Source organism: Chiloscyllium plagiosum, unplaced genomic scaffold (assembly GCF_037043375.1).
Source record: "Chiloscyllium plagiosum isolate Xiang-an unplaced genomic scaffold, Cpla_swu_hap1 HiC_scaffold_38, whole genome shotgun sequence".
NCBI lineage: Eukaryota > Metazoa > Chordata > Chondrichthyes > Orectolobiformes > Hemiscylliidae > Chiloscyllium > Chiloscyllium plagiosum.
The window spans coordinates 27109694-27122646 of NW_028270176.1; the positions used below are offsets into that span (position 1 = coordinate 27109694).

A 12953-nucleotide genomic window follows, 5' to 3' on the forward strand; every position below is an offset into this window, starting at 1 on the left:
GGGACAATTTCCCATGGCCAATCCACCCTAACCTGCACATCCCTGGACACTATGGGACAATTTCCCATGGCCAATCCACCCTAACCTGCACATCCCTGGGCACTATGGGACAGTTTCCCATGGCCAATCCACCCGAACCTGCACATCCCTGGACACTATGGGACAATTTAGCATGGCCAATCCACCCTAACCTGCACATCCCTGGGCACTATGGGACAATTTAGCATGGCCAATCCACCCGAACCTGCACATTCCTGGGCACTATGGGACAATTTAGCATGGCCAATCCACCCTAACCTGCACATCCCTGGGCACTATGGGACAATTTCCCATGGCCAATCCACCCTAACCTGCACATCCCTGGGCACTATGGGACAATTTAGCATGGCCAATCCACCCTAACCTGCACATCCCTGGGCACTATGGGACAATTTCCCATGGCCAATCCACCCTAACCTGCACATCCCTGGGCACTATGGGACAATTTAGCATGGCCAATCCACCCTAACCTGCACATCCCTGGGCACTATGGAACAATTTAGCAAGGCCCATCCACCCTAACCTGCACATCCCTGGGCACTATGGGACAATTTAGCATGGCTAATCCACCCTAACCTGCACATCCCTGGGCACTATGGGACAATTTCCCATGGACAATCCACCCTAACCTGCACCTCCCTGGGCACTATGGGACAATTTAGCATGGCCAATCCACCCTAACCTGCATATTCTTGGATTGTGGGAGGAAACCGGAGCACCCGGAGGAAACCCACGCAGACACGGGGAGAATGTGCAAACTCCACACGGACAGTCACCCGAGGCTGGAATCGAACCTGGGTCCCTGGCGCTGTGAGGCAGCAATGCTAACCACTGAGCCACCGTGCCTCCACCAGATGATCTCTCATTTCTCTAAATTCCAGAGAGTGTCCGTATAAACAGCTCCCTATCAGACACAGGGATGTCTATTCCTGCGAAAGATGGGATTTCATTTGCGATTGCTTGTAGGGACGTCTATACTTACAACAGCTCGTAGGTAAGGTCTATCGGAGGAAATGCAACCCCTCATGAGAGCTCATGGGGAGGACCGGTGTTTACAACAGAGCTAAAGGGAGAGCAAAAACCGACAAAATATTTCGGAAACTGGGAAGCTGAAACAATGGCAGAAAATCCTGGGGAAACTCAGCTGATTTGGCAACGTCGGAGGTGAAGGGAAAGCCGAGTTAAGGCCCGTCTTCCGGGACAACTCTATTGACAACAGAACAGAGAGACAGGGTTCGAAACACATGACAGATTGGATGAAACGACAGGATTGTTCGTAGAGAGCGTTGAGACAGAAAGCAGGTAACAGAGAGGGTGGATGGGAAAGACAGATCAGAGGGTATGTCTGTTAATACGAGAGACTTTGGATTGGGATTAAACTGCAGGGAGACTTGTTCCCTTTGATAGATTCCAGCAGGAATGGGAAAGGAAGGGACTCTGCAAATGACGGGCCACTTGTGGAAGGGGGAATTGGATACTTACGGTTTCTCACAATGAGCCGCAGACAGGACCCACCACTCATCGATAATGGAGCCTCCACACCAGCGATGGCTATCTGTGGTGAAGTACACTTGCCAGGGCTGGGAGTGTGGGGGACACTCATACCCATTAATGATCTTATCATCGTCAGCAGCGACTGTGGGAACACACGAGGAGGGAAACAGACAGAGATTCATCATCATATCCACAAACTCATTAAATCAATAACTTTCATACTGTCGGAGGGTCAGTGCTGAGGGAGTGCCGCACTGTCGGAGGGTCAGTGCTGAGGGAGTGCCGCACTGTCGGAGGGTCAGTGCTGAGGGATTGCCGCACTGTCGGAGGGTCAGTGCTGAGGGAGTGCCGCACTGTCGGAGGGTCAGTGCTGAGGGAGTGCCGCACTGTCGGAGGGTCAGTGCTGAGGGAGTGCCGCACTGTCGGAGGGTCAGTGCTGAGGGAGTGCCGCACTGTCGGAGGGTCAGTGCTGAGGGAGTGTCGCACTGTCGGAGGGTCAGTGCTGAGGGAGTGCCGTACTGTCGGAGGGTCAGTGCTGAGGGAGTGCCGCACTGTCGGAGGGTCAGTGCTGAGGGAGAGCCGCACTGTCGGAGGGTCAGTGCTGAGGGAGTGCCGTACTGTCGGAGGGTCAGTGCTGAGGGAGTGCCGCACTGTCAGAGGGTCAGTGCTGAGGGAGTGCCGCACTGTCAGAGAGTCAGTGCTGAGGGAGTGCTGCCCTGTCAGAGGGTCAGTGCTGAGGGAGTGCCGCACTGTCGGAGGATCAGTGCTGAGGGAGCGCCGCACTGTCGGAGGGTCAGTGCTGAGGGAATGCCGCACTGTCGGAGGGTCAGTGCTGAGGGAGAGCCGTACTGTCGGAGGGTCAGTGCTGAGGGAGTGGGCACTGTCGGAGGGTCAGTACTGAGGGAGAGCCGCAATGTCGGAGGATCAGTGCTGAGGGAGGGCCGCACTGTCAGAGGGTCAGTGCTGAGGGAGTGCCGCACTGTCGGAGGGTCAGTGCAGAGGGAGTGCCGCACTGTCAGAGGGTCAGTAATATTGTTTGGTGGCGGGGTGTAAAACGATAAGGCCACAGTCTGGAAGATGCAAGGGGAGGGGGTCCACTATCAATGTCTCTGGGGTTGAAAGGTTTGAGTGTTTCCGGGAGAGGGGGGGTGGGCGGTGAGGGTTGGGTATCTGTGTTAGCGAAGTGGTTGAAGGGGGAGACTGATGACGGAGAGGTGTGAGGGGAGGCTGAGGGAGGGGAGATATCTTCACGTAAGGACCCTCTGGGGACAATGAGCTGAATCAAGTCCAAGTGCCCCTCCTTTATCCACACACCTCGAATAATGAGCTGTATTTGAGCGATAGATGGATGGGGAGATTGGCAGAGTAACAATGGAATTACAGTGATGGAGGGAGAGAGGGAGGGAGAGAGGGAGGGAGAGAGGGAGGGAGAGGGAGGGAGGGAGAGAGAGGGAGGGAGAGAGGGAGGGAGAGAGGGAGGGAGAGAGGGAGGGAGAGAGGGAGGGAGAGAGGGAGGGAGAGAGGGAGGGAGAGGGAGGGAGGGAGAGAGAGGGAGGGAGAGAGAGGGAGGGAGAGAGGGAGGGAGAGAGGGAGGGAGAGAGGGAGGGAGAGAGGGAGGGAGAGAGGGAGGGAGAGAGAGGGAGGGAGAGAGGGAGGGAGAGAGGGAGGGAGAGAGAGGGAGGGAGAGAGGGAGGGAGAGAGGGAGGGAGAGAGGGAGGGAGAGGGAGGGAGGGAGAGAGAGGGAGGGAGAGAGGGAGGGAGAGGGAGGGAGGGAGAGAGAGGGAGGGAGAGAGGGAGGGAGAGAGGGAGGGAGAGAGGGAGGGAGAGAGGGAGGGAGAGAGGGAGGGAGAGAGGGAGTGAGAGGGAGGGAGGGAGAGAGGGAGGGCGAGGGAGGGAGGGAGGGAGAGAGGGAGGGAGAGGGAGGGAGGGAAAGAGGGAGGGAGAGGGAGGGAGGGAGAGTGGGAGGGAGAGGGAGGGAGAGAGGGAGGGAGAGGGAGGGAGGGAGAGAGGGAGGGAGAGGGAGGGAGGGAGAGAGAGGGAGGAATGGAGGGAGAGAGGGAGTGAGAGGGAGGGAGGGAGAGAGGGAGGGAGAGGGAAGGAGGGAGAGAGGGAGGGAGAGGGAGGGAGGGAGAGAGAGGGAGGGAGGTAGAGAGGGAGGGAGAGGGAGGGAGGGAGAGAGGGAGGGAGGGAGAGTGGGAGGGAGAGGGAGGGAGGGAGAGAGGGAGGGAGAGGGAGGGAGGGAGAGAGAGGGAGGAATGGAGGGAGAGAGGGAGTGAGAGGAAGGGAGGGAGAGAGGGAGGGAGAGGGAGGGAGGGAGGGAGAGAGGGAGGGAGAGGGAGGGAGGGAAAGAGGGAGGGAGAGGGAGGGAGGGAGAGTGGGAGGGAGAGGGAGGGAGAGAGGGAGTGAGAGGGAGGGAGAGGGAGGGAGGGAGAGAGAGGGAGGGAGGGAGAGAGAGGGAGGAATGGAGGGAGAGAGGGAGAGGGAGGGAGGGAGGGAAAGAGGGAGGGAGAGGGAGGGAGAGTGGGAGGGAGAGGGAGGGAGAGAGGGAGGGAGAGGGAGGGAGGGAGAGAGGGAGGGAGAGGGAGGGAGGGAGAGAGAGGGAGGGAGGGAGAGAGGCAGGGAGAGGGAGGGAGGGAGAGAGAGGGGGGAATGGAGGGGGAGAGGGAGGGAGAGGGAGGGAGGGAGAGAGGGAGGGAGAGGGATGGAGAGATGGGGAGGGAGGGGGAGAGAGAGGGGAAGGGAAAGAGATGGTTCGAGAGTTAGAGAGGTGGAGGCGGTGAGTGGAGCCCCCGGGTGAGGTACGATAAGGGGAGAGGTAGTGCTGGGCTCTCTCCATCGATCGATGGTCAGGGGGGATCATGAAATCGTACCTGCTGCTCCCAAAAGCAGAGCCAGGCTCAGTAGGTCCATGCTCTATCTGCTCCCCTTCTCGCATTCACTCGCAGCCACCTTGGTGACTTTATATCCCCACACCTTCGCTAAATATAGCAGCAATCAATCAGACTGCCAGCTTCCCCAGGTCCAACAGGCTTGGGGCAGGTGGGAAACACTCCGAGATCAACAAGAGGGACCCAGGGACCGAAATCAAGATTGTCATAATATTCCAGACTCCTCCAGAGAGAGAGAGAGAGAGAGGGACAGAGGGAGAGAAAAGGAGGGAGAGAGAGAGGGAAAGAAAGAAATAGTGAGAGAGAGACAAAGGGAGAGAGGGACAGAGGGAGAGAGACAGAAAGAAAGAGAGAGAGAGAGAGAGAGAGACAGAGGGAGAGAAAAGGAGGGAGAGAGAGAGGGAAAGAAAGAAATAGTGAGAGAGAGGCGCAGAGAGAGAGAGAGACAAAGGGAGAGAGGGACAGAGGGAGAGAGACAGAAAGAAAGAGAGAGAGACACAGAGAGAGAAAGAGAGAGAGACAGAGGGAGAGAAAAGGAGGGAGAGAGAGAGGGAAAGAAAGAAATAGTGAGAGAGAGGCGCAGAGAGAGAGAGATAGACAAAGGGAGAGAGGGACAGAGGGAGAGAGACAGAAAGAAAGAGAGAGAGAGAGACAGAGGGAGAGAAAAGGAAGGAGAGAGAGAGGGAAAGAAAGAAAAAGTGAGAGAGAGAGGCAGAGAGAGAGAGAGAGACAAAGGGAGACAGGGACAGAGGCAGAGAGACAGAAAGAAAGAGAGAGACAGAGAGGGAGAGAGAGAGGGAAGAAAGTGGCGAGAAAGAGAGAAAGAAAGAGAGAGAGAGACGGAGATAGAGAGTGGGAAAGAGAGAGACGGAGAGAGAGAGAAAGAAGGAGAGAGAGGGACAGGGGACAAAGGGAGAGAGGAAGGTGAGGGGGGAGACAGAGGGAGAGAGAGAGGGTGAGAGGCTGAAATAGAGAAAGAGAGAGGGAGAGAGAGATAGAGAGGGAGGGAGGGTGAGATAGAGAGAGAGGGAGAGAGAGAAAGAGTGAGGGAGAGAGAGGGGGAGAGAAAGAAAATGAGAGAGAGTGAGATAGGGAGAAAGAGAGAGAAAGGGACAGAGAGAGAGCGAGGGGGAGAGAGAGAGAGAGAGAGAGGTTGTGGGGAGAGAGAGAACTGAATGAGATTCATGTTGAGTGCTGGGTTGATTGATGTGAGACAGTGTCTGTGATCTCCCTGCTTTCGGGGATAGTTCCTGGGGGCTCAGAGTGAACGATAACTTCCCCTGCTCCACTTGTGTGCTCACACCATCGTTCCTTACCCACCTCGACACTGACAATGACCCTCTGACCCTCCGACCTGTTCATTAGGAACTGGAGGAGGCCATTCAGCCCGACGAGGGGACTCTCCATTGATCCTATGGTGTGTGTGCCCCCCAACCCTCCAGTCCCACAGTCAGGCTTGACCACCCCATCATCAAGAATTTATCCACCTGGACCTCAACAAAAACTCAGAGGGCCTGGTATTGGGAAGAGGAGACTTTGCGAGAGTTAGCACCTTTTGAGAGTAAAACATCTCACTTATCAACATGGGGGGGGAGGGAGCGGGCAACCCCCCCTGCAGATTGACCCTTAGCTCTGGTCTACTGCACATGGAGCAGTGAGGAGGGTGGGAGAGTTACTGCAGTATCTATATCCACCCTGCAGGGTCTCCTCAACACATCAGCTCTCACCTCCAACAGGTACTGGTGGACCCTGCCAAACCCATCGTCAGATCATCTCCCCATTGACCCCAGGAGGGGGACACTGAGAGAATGGACCCCTCCCATTGACTCCTGGGTCTGCTGTTTGAGGAGAGATGGGGGGATGGGAGTGGTGGTGGAGGAAATTGGGGGGGGAGCGTGAATTCACCTGGAATTGGGAAAATAAGAGGCTTACCTCATAGCTTCAGAGAGACATACAGTACAGAAACAGACCCTTCAGCCCAACCCCTCCATGCCGACCAGATATCCCAACCCAATCTAGTCCCACCTGCCAGCACCCGGCCCATAGCCCTCCAAACCCTTCCTATTCATATACCCATCCAAATGCCTCTTAAATGTTGCAATTGTACCAGCATCCACCACATCCTCTGGCAGCTCATTCCATACACGTACCACCCTCTGTGTGAAATCGTTGCCCCTTAGGTCCCTTTTATATCTTTCCCCTCTCAGCCTAAACTTGCGTGCTCTAGTTGTGGACTCCCCCACCCCTATCCATGCCCCTCATGATTTTATAAACCCCTGTAATGTTAACCCTCAGCCCCCTCAGATACTGGAGTTCAGATTTATAGAGTCCATACAGTGAGGAAACAGGCCATTCGGCAAATCGAGACTACACTGAGCTTCTGAACAGGAGCATATCAACCAGACCCAGCCCATTACCATATCCCTACATTTCCCATGGCCAATCCACCCTAACCTGCACATTCCTGGGCACTATGGGACAATTTAGCATGGCCAATCCACCCTAACCTGCACATCCCTGGGCACTATGGGACAATTTAGCATGGCCAATCCACCCTAACCTACACATCTTTGGAGTGTGGGAGGAAACCGGAGCACCCGGAGGAAACCCACGCAGACAGTTGCCTGATTCTCGAATCGAACCGGGGTCCGTGGTGCTGGGAGGTTGCAGTGCTAACACTGAGCCTCCCACAGTATGTGGATGGGGTGGGTAAACGGTATTGAGGTGCTCAATCAGCCGCACCAAATTGAATGGGGGACAGCCTCAACTGACTGAATGGCCTAGTCCTGTTCCTCTACACCAGCCACGATGGATGGCAGCCCAGGCTCAATGGGCCAAATGGCCTATATTCTGTCCTTCTCTATAGAGTGATCCACTGAGAGACCTCTTTCTGAACTTACATGAAGTTTCCTCCCACGGCCTGAGTCTTAGCGACATCGTAAACACCACCTTGAAGATATCTCCCACACACTGGGTCTTACGGACATCGTAAACACCACAGGAAGATCTCTCCCTCTCCCTGTATCTGAGGGACATTGTAAGCAGAATGTGAAGGTCTCTCTCACTCCCTGTTTTTTCGGGCATGCTGTAAACACGCTGGGAATTCTCCAGCGCTGTGACCTATAGAGAGCAGCTGGCTCTTTGCAGTAACTGGTCAGGTGCATTGGTGTAAACAGGACAATCAGCCTCTTCCCCGGTAATCACTCAGAGCCAAACAGACGCTGAGTGTTAATCGGGGAAAGTTTCCCACTCCCTATCTCATCGTAGTCAGCATGGACGGGGTCATGTGGAGATATTCACAGGACCGCATGTCTGGGAAATACAGTCACTGAGAAAGGTGTTTGCTTGGAAACTCGCTATTATGAAAGGAGCTGGAAGGTGTTGCCTGAAACAGTAGGAGGCCATTCGGTCCACCTGGTCCATACTAGCTCTCTGCGAGAACAACTCAACGGGTCTGTCTTTTGCTTGGTTACCTCGGAACGCCCTTCCCTGTTCACAGATACGATCCAATTCCCACTTGGAATCCGAGACTGAGCTTGTCTCCGGCACGTTCCCAGCCAACACCTTCCAGGTCCCAACCATTCCATACACTCCCCCCCCACCCCCTCCCCTCCCACCGTATCCTTTCACTATGTTGGGCCAATCCCTTCAAAATGGTGGCTCCATTTCTTGATTTTACAAAGTAAATGGGAGTGGTTTCTCCCAGCTCCCTCACCGTTTCGAACACTCGATCCAATCCCCTCTCCATCACATCTTCTCCAACTCCCCAGTGTGTCTATTCTCCCCATGCAGCTGATGACACCGATCCCTCAGAGTCTTAGAAACTGACCCTTCGGCCCAACCCGTCCATGCCAACCAGATATCCCAACCCAATCTAGTCCCACCTGCCAGCACCCGGCCCATATCCCTCCAAACCCTTCCTATTCATATACCCATCCAAATGCCTCTTAAATGTTGCAATTGTACCAGCCTCCACCACTTCCTCTGGCAGCTCATTCCATACACGTACCACCCTCTGTGTGAAAAAGTTGCCCCTTAGGTCTCTTTTATATCTTTCCGCTCTCACCCTAAACCTATGCCCCTCTAGTTCTGGACTCCCTCACCCCAGGGAAAAGACGTTATCTATTTACCCTATCCATGCTCCTCATGGTTTTGTAAACCTTTATAAGATCGGGGAGTCCAGAACTAGAGGGGCATAGGTTTAGGGTGAGAGGGGGAAGATATAAAAGACACCTAAGGGGCAACCTTTTCACACAGAGGGTGGTACGTGTATGGAATGGGCTGCCAGAGAGTTCTTGGAATTTTTATTTAAAAGTATGGAACAATAGAAGCAGCCTGGCTGGGCATGGTCAAGCTCCCACAGAAGCAGGATTTTTTCCTTGTAGCCTTCAGCAGTTGCTGAGTGGAGACTATTGTTCACTCTCTCAGTTCCAGTCAAACGCTGGGGACTCTGTTCTCTTCCTCTTGCTTACGAGACGAGAATTTTGCCAAAGATGAACGTAGAACATTCCAGCGCAGTACAGGCCCTTCGGCCCTCGATGTTGTGCCGACCCAATCTGAAGCCCATCTACCCTACACTATCCCATTCTCCTCCACATGCCTATCCAATGCCCATTTAAATGCCCTTAAAGTTGGTGAGTCTGTTGCAGGCAGGCTTTCCACACCCCTAATACTCTCTGAGTAAAGAAACTACCTCTGACATCTGTCCTATATCTATCAGCCCCTTAGTTTAAAGCTATGCCCCCTCGTGGTAGCCATCACCATCCGAGGAAAAATGCTCACCCTGCCCCCTCACCCCCCCCCCCCCCCAAATGAATGGGACGTTACGGCACTCGAACAGTTCATTAGTAACATTTATTATTCCTATTGTTGTGTTAAAATTTCCAACAACATAAGGATTTTCCAATTTTGCCTTCCTTTTGTTCGATATTAGCGACCGGGGATGAATGAAGGGGGTTTTGCTTTAACTCCGGGATTTTTACCAATCGAATTAAATCGGGAATGCAAGACTTTACCTTTCGAGGAAGGCAGAGATGAGAGGCTAACATACTTTCGGAATAGTGTGAGGGGGGGGCTGGTCTGATCTATAACAGCAGCGAATGTTCGAGGGAGAGGGGTGAGCAAGCTCTCTAATGCTTTCAGAGTCAGCCTGGGAGGCATAGGGACAGGAGGCCATTCGGCCTACCTACTCGTCTATTCAATGAAACCATGGTTGACCTGAGAATCCAGCTGCTGTTCCCCCACAACTCTTTATTCCTTCCTAGTTCCAAATCTCTCTGCCCTAGTCGTGAATATCCTCACTCACTCACTGTCTCACTCTTTCACTGTCTCACCCACTCACTGTCTCACTCACTCTTTCACAGTCTCACTCATTAACTCACTGTCTCACTCACTCTGTCTCACTCACTCACTGTCTCACTCACTCACTGTCTCACTTACTCACTGTCTCACTCACTGTCTCACTCACTGCATCACTGTCTCACTCACTCTGTCTCACTCACTCACTGTCTCACTCACTCACTGTCTCACTTACTGTCTCACTCACTCACTCTGTCTCACTCACTGACTGTCTCACTCACTCACTGTCTCATTCACAAACTAAACATCTCACTCACTCACTGTCTCACTCACTCTCTCACTCACTCTCTCACTGTCTCAGTCTCTCACTGTCTCACTCACTGACTCACTGTCTCACTCACTCACTAACTGTCTCACTCACTCACTGTCTCATTCACAAACTAAACATCTCACTCACTCACTGTCTCACTCACTGTCTCACTCACTCTCTCACTGTCTCAGTCTCTCATTGTCTCACTCACTTACTCGCTGTCTCACTCATTCACTGTCTCACTCACTCACTAAACATCTCACTCACTCACTGTCTCACTCACACACTAAACATCTCACTCACTGTCTCACTCACTTACTCGCTGTCTCACTCATTCACTGTCTCACTCACTCACTAAACATCTCACTCACTGTCTCACTCGCTCACTGTCTCACTCACTCACTGTCTCACTCACTCACTCTCTCACTGTCTCACTCCATGTCTCACTCACTCACTCACTAAACATCTCACTCACTCACTCACTGCCTCAATCACTCACTCACTGTCTCACTCTCTCACTGTCTCACTCACTCACTGTCTCACTCACTCACTCACTCACTAAACATCTCACTCACTCACTCACTAAATATCTCACTCACAGTCTCACTCACTGTCTCACTCGCTCACTGACTCACTGTCTCACTCACTCAATGTCTCACTCACTCAGCGTCTCACTCACTCACTCACTCACTGTCTCACTCACTCACTGTCTCACTCACCCACTGTCTCACTCACTCACTCAATGTCTCACTGTCTCACTTACTCACTGTCTCACTCGCTCACTGTCTCAATCACTCACGGTCTCACTCACTCACTGTCTCACTCACTCACTTTCTCACTCACCCATTCACTGTCTCACTCACTCACTAAACATCTCACTCACTCATTGTCGCAATCACTCACTCACTGTCTCACTCGCTCACTGTCTCACTCACTCACTGTCTCACTCACTCACTCTCTCACTGTCTCACTCCATGTCTCACTCACTCACTCACTAAACATCTCACTCACTCACTCACTGCCTCAATCACTCACTCACTGTCTCACTCTCTCACTGTCTCACTCACTCACTGTCTCACTCACTCACTCACTCACTAAACATCTCACTCACTCACTCACTAAATATCTCACTCACAGTCTCACTCACTGTCTCACTCGCTCACTGACTCACTGTCTCACTCACTCAATGTCTCACTCACTCAGCGTCTCACTCACTCACTCACTCACTGTCTCACTCACCCACTGTCTCACTCACTCACTCAATGTCTCACTGTCTCACTTACTCACTGTCTCACTCGCTCACTGTCTCAATCACTCACGGTCTCACTCACTCACTGTCTCACTCACTCACTTTCTCACTCACCCATTCACTGTCTCACTCACTCACTAAACATCTCACTCACTCATTGTCGCAATCACTCACTCACTGTCTCACTCACTCACTGTCTCACTCACTCACTGTATCAATCACTCAATGTCTCACTCACTCTCTCACTGTCTCACACACCCACTGTCTCACTCACTCACTGTCTTACTCACTAAACATCTCACTCACTCACTCACTGTCTCACACACTCACTGTCTCACTCACTGAACATCTCAGTCACTCACTCACTGTCTCACTCACTCACTGTCTAACTCACTCACTGTCTCCCTCACTCACTCACTCACTGTCTCACTTACTGTCTCACTCTCTCACTGTCTCAGTCTCTCACTGGCTCACTCACTCACTGTCTCACTCACTCACTAAACATCTCACTCACTGTCTCACTATCTCACTCAATCACTGTGTCACTCACTCACAGTCTCACTCACTCACTGTCTCACTCACTCACTAAACATCTCACTCACTGTCTCACTATCTCACTCAATCACTATGTCACTCACTCACAGTCTCACTCACTCACTGTCTCACTCACTCACTGTCTCACTCACTCACTAAACATCTCATTCACTCACTCACTGTCTCACTTGCTCACTGTCTTACTCACTCACTCACTGTCTCAATCATGTACTCACTGTCTCGCTCACTCACTCACTGTATCAATCACTCACTCACTGTCTCGCTCACTCACTCACTGTATCAATCACTCACTCACTGTCTCACTCACTCACTAAACATCTCACTCACTCACTGTCTCACTCACTCACTGCCTCACTCACTCACTGCCTCACTCACTTACTCACTGTCTCACTCACTCACTCTCTCACTCACTCACTGTCTCACTCACTGTCTCACTCACTGTCTCACTCACTTACTCACTGTCTCACTCACTGTCTCACTCACTGTCTCACTCACTTACTCACTGTCTCACTCACTTACTCACTGTCTCACTCACTGACTCACTGTCTCATTCACTCACTGACTGTCTCACTCACTCACTGTCTCACTCACTGTCTCACTGTCTCACTCACTTACTCACTGTCTCACTCACTCACTCACTGTCTCACTCACTGACTGTCTCACTCACTCACTGTCTCACTCACTCACTGCCTCACTCAGTTACTCACTGTCTCACTCACTCACTGTCTCACTAACTCTATATCACTCAGTCACTCTCTAAACATCTCACTCACTCACTGTCTCACTCACTCTCTCACTGTCTCAGTCTCTCACTGTCTCACTCACTCACTCACTGTCTCACTCACTGTCTCACTCACTATCTCACTCACTCATGGTGTCACTCACTCACAGTCTAACTCACTCACTAATTTCTCACTCACTCACTGTCTCACTCATTCACTAAACATCTCACTCACTCAGTGTCTCACTCACTCACTAAACATCTCACTCACTCACTGTCTCACTCACTCACTAAACATCTCACTCACTCACTGTCTCACTCACTCACTAAACATCTCACTCACTGTCTCACTCACTAACTCACTAAACATCTCACTCACTCACTGTCTCACTCACTCAC

At 52.5% G+C, this 12953-nt stretch overlaps 1 protein-coding gene across 2 annotated transcripts in view; it reads right to left on the reverse strand.

Annotated features, from left to right (window-relative positions):
- Positions 1–7442, reverse strand: part of LOC122547371 (trypsin-like) — a 15479-nt gene extending 8037 nt beyond the window's left edge. The window contains exons 1-2 of one of the 2 annotated variants that reach the window (XM_087981079.1): positions 7322–7442; positions 1522–1675 (exon numbers count right to left, since the gene is read on the reverse strand). In XM_087981079.1, the coding sequence (XP_087837205.1) occupies positions 1522–1675; positions 7322–7358 (191 nt within the window). In that variant the 5' untranslated portion in view covers positions 7359–7442. Of the gene's footprint in view, positions 1–1521; positions 1676–4403; positions 4623–7321 lie in introns of those variants that run through there. The other variant, XM_087981080.1, reaches the window with a different exon arrangement.
- Positions 7443–12953: the final 5511 nt, after the last annotated feature.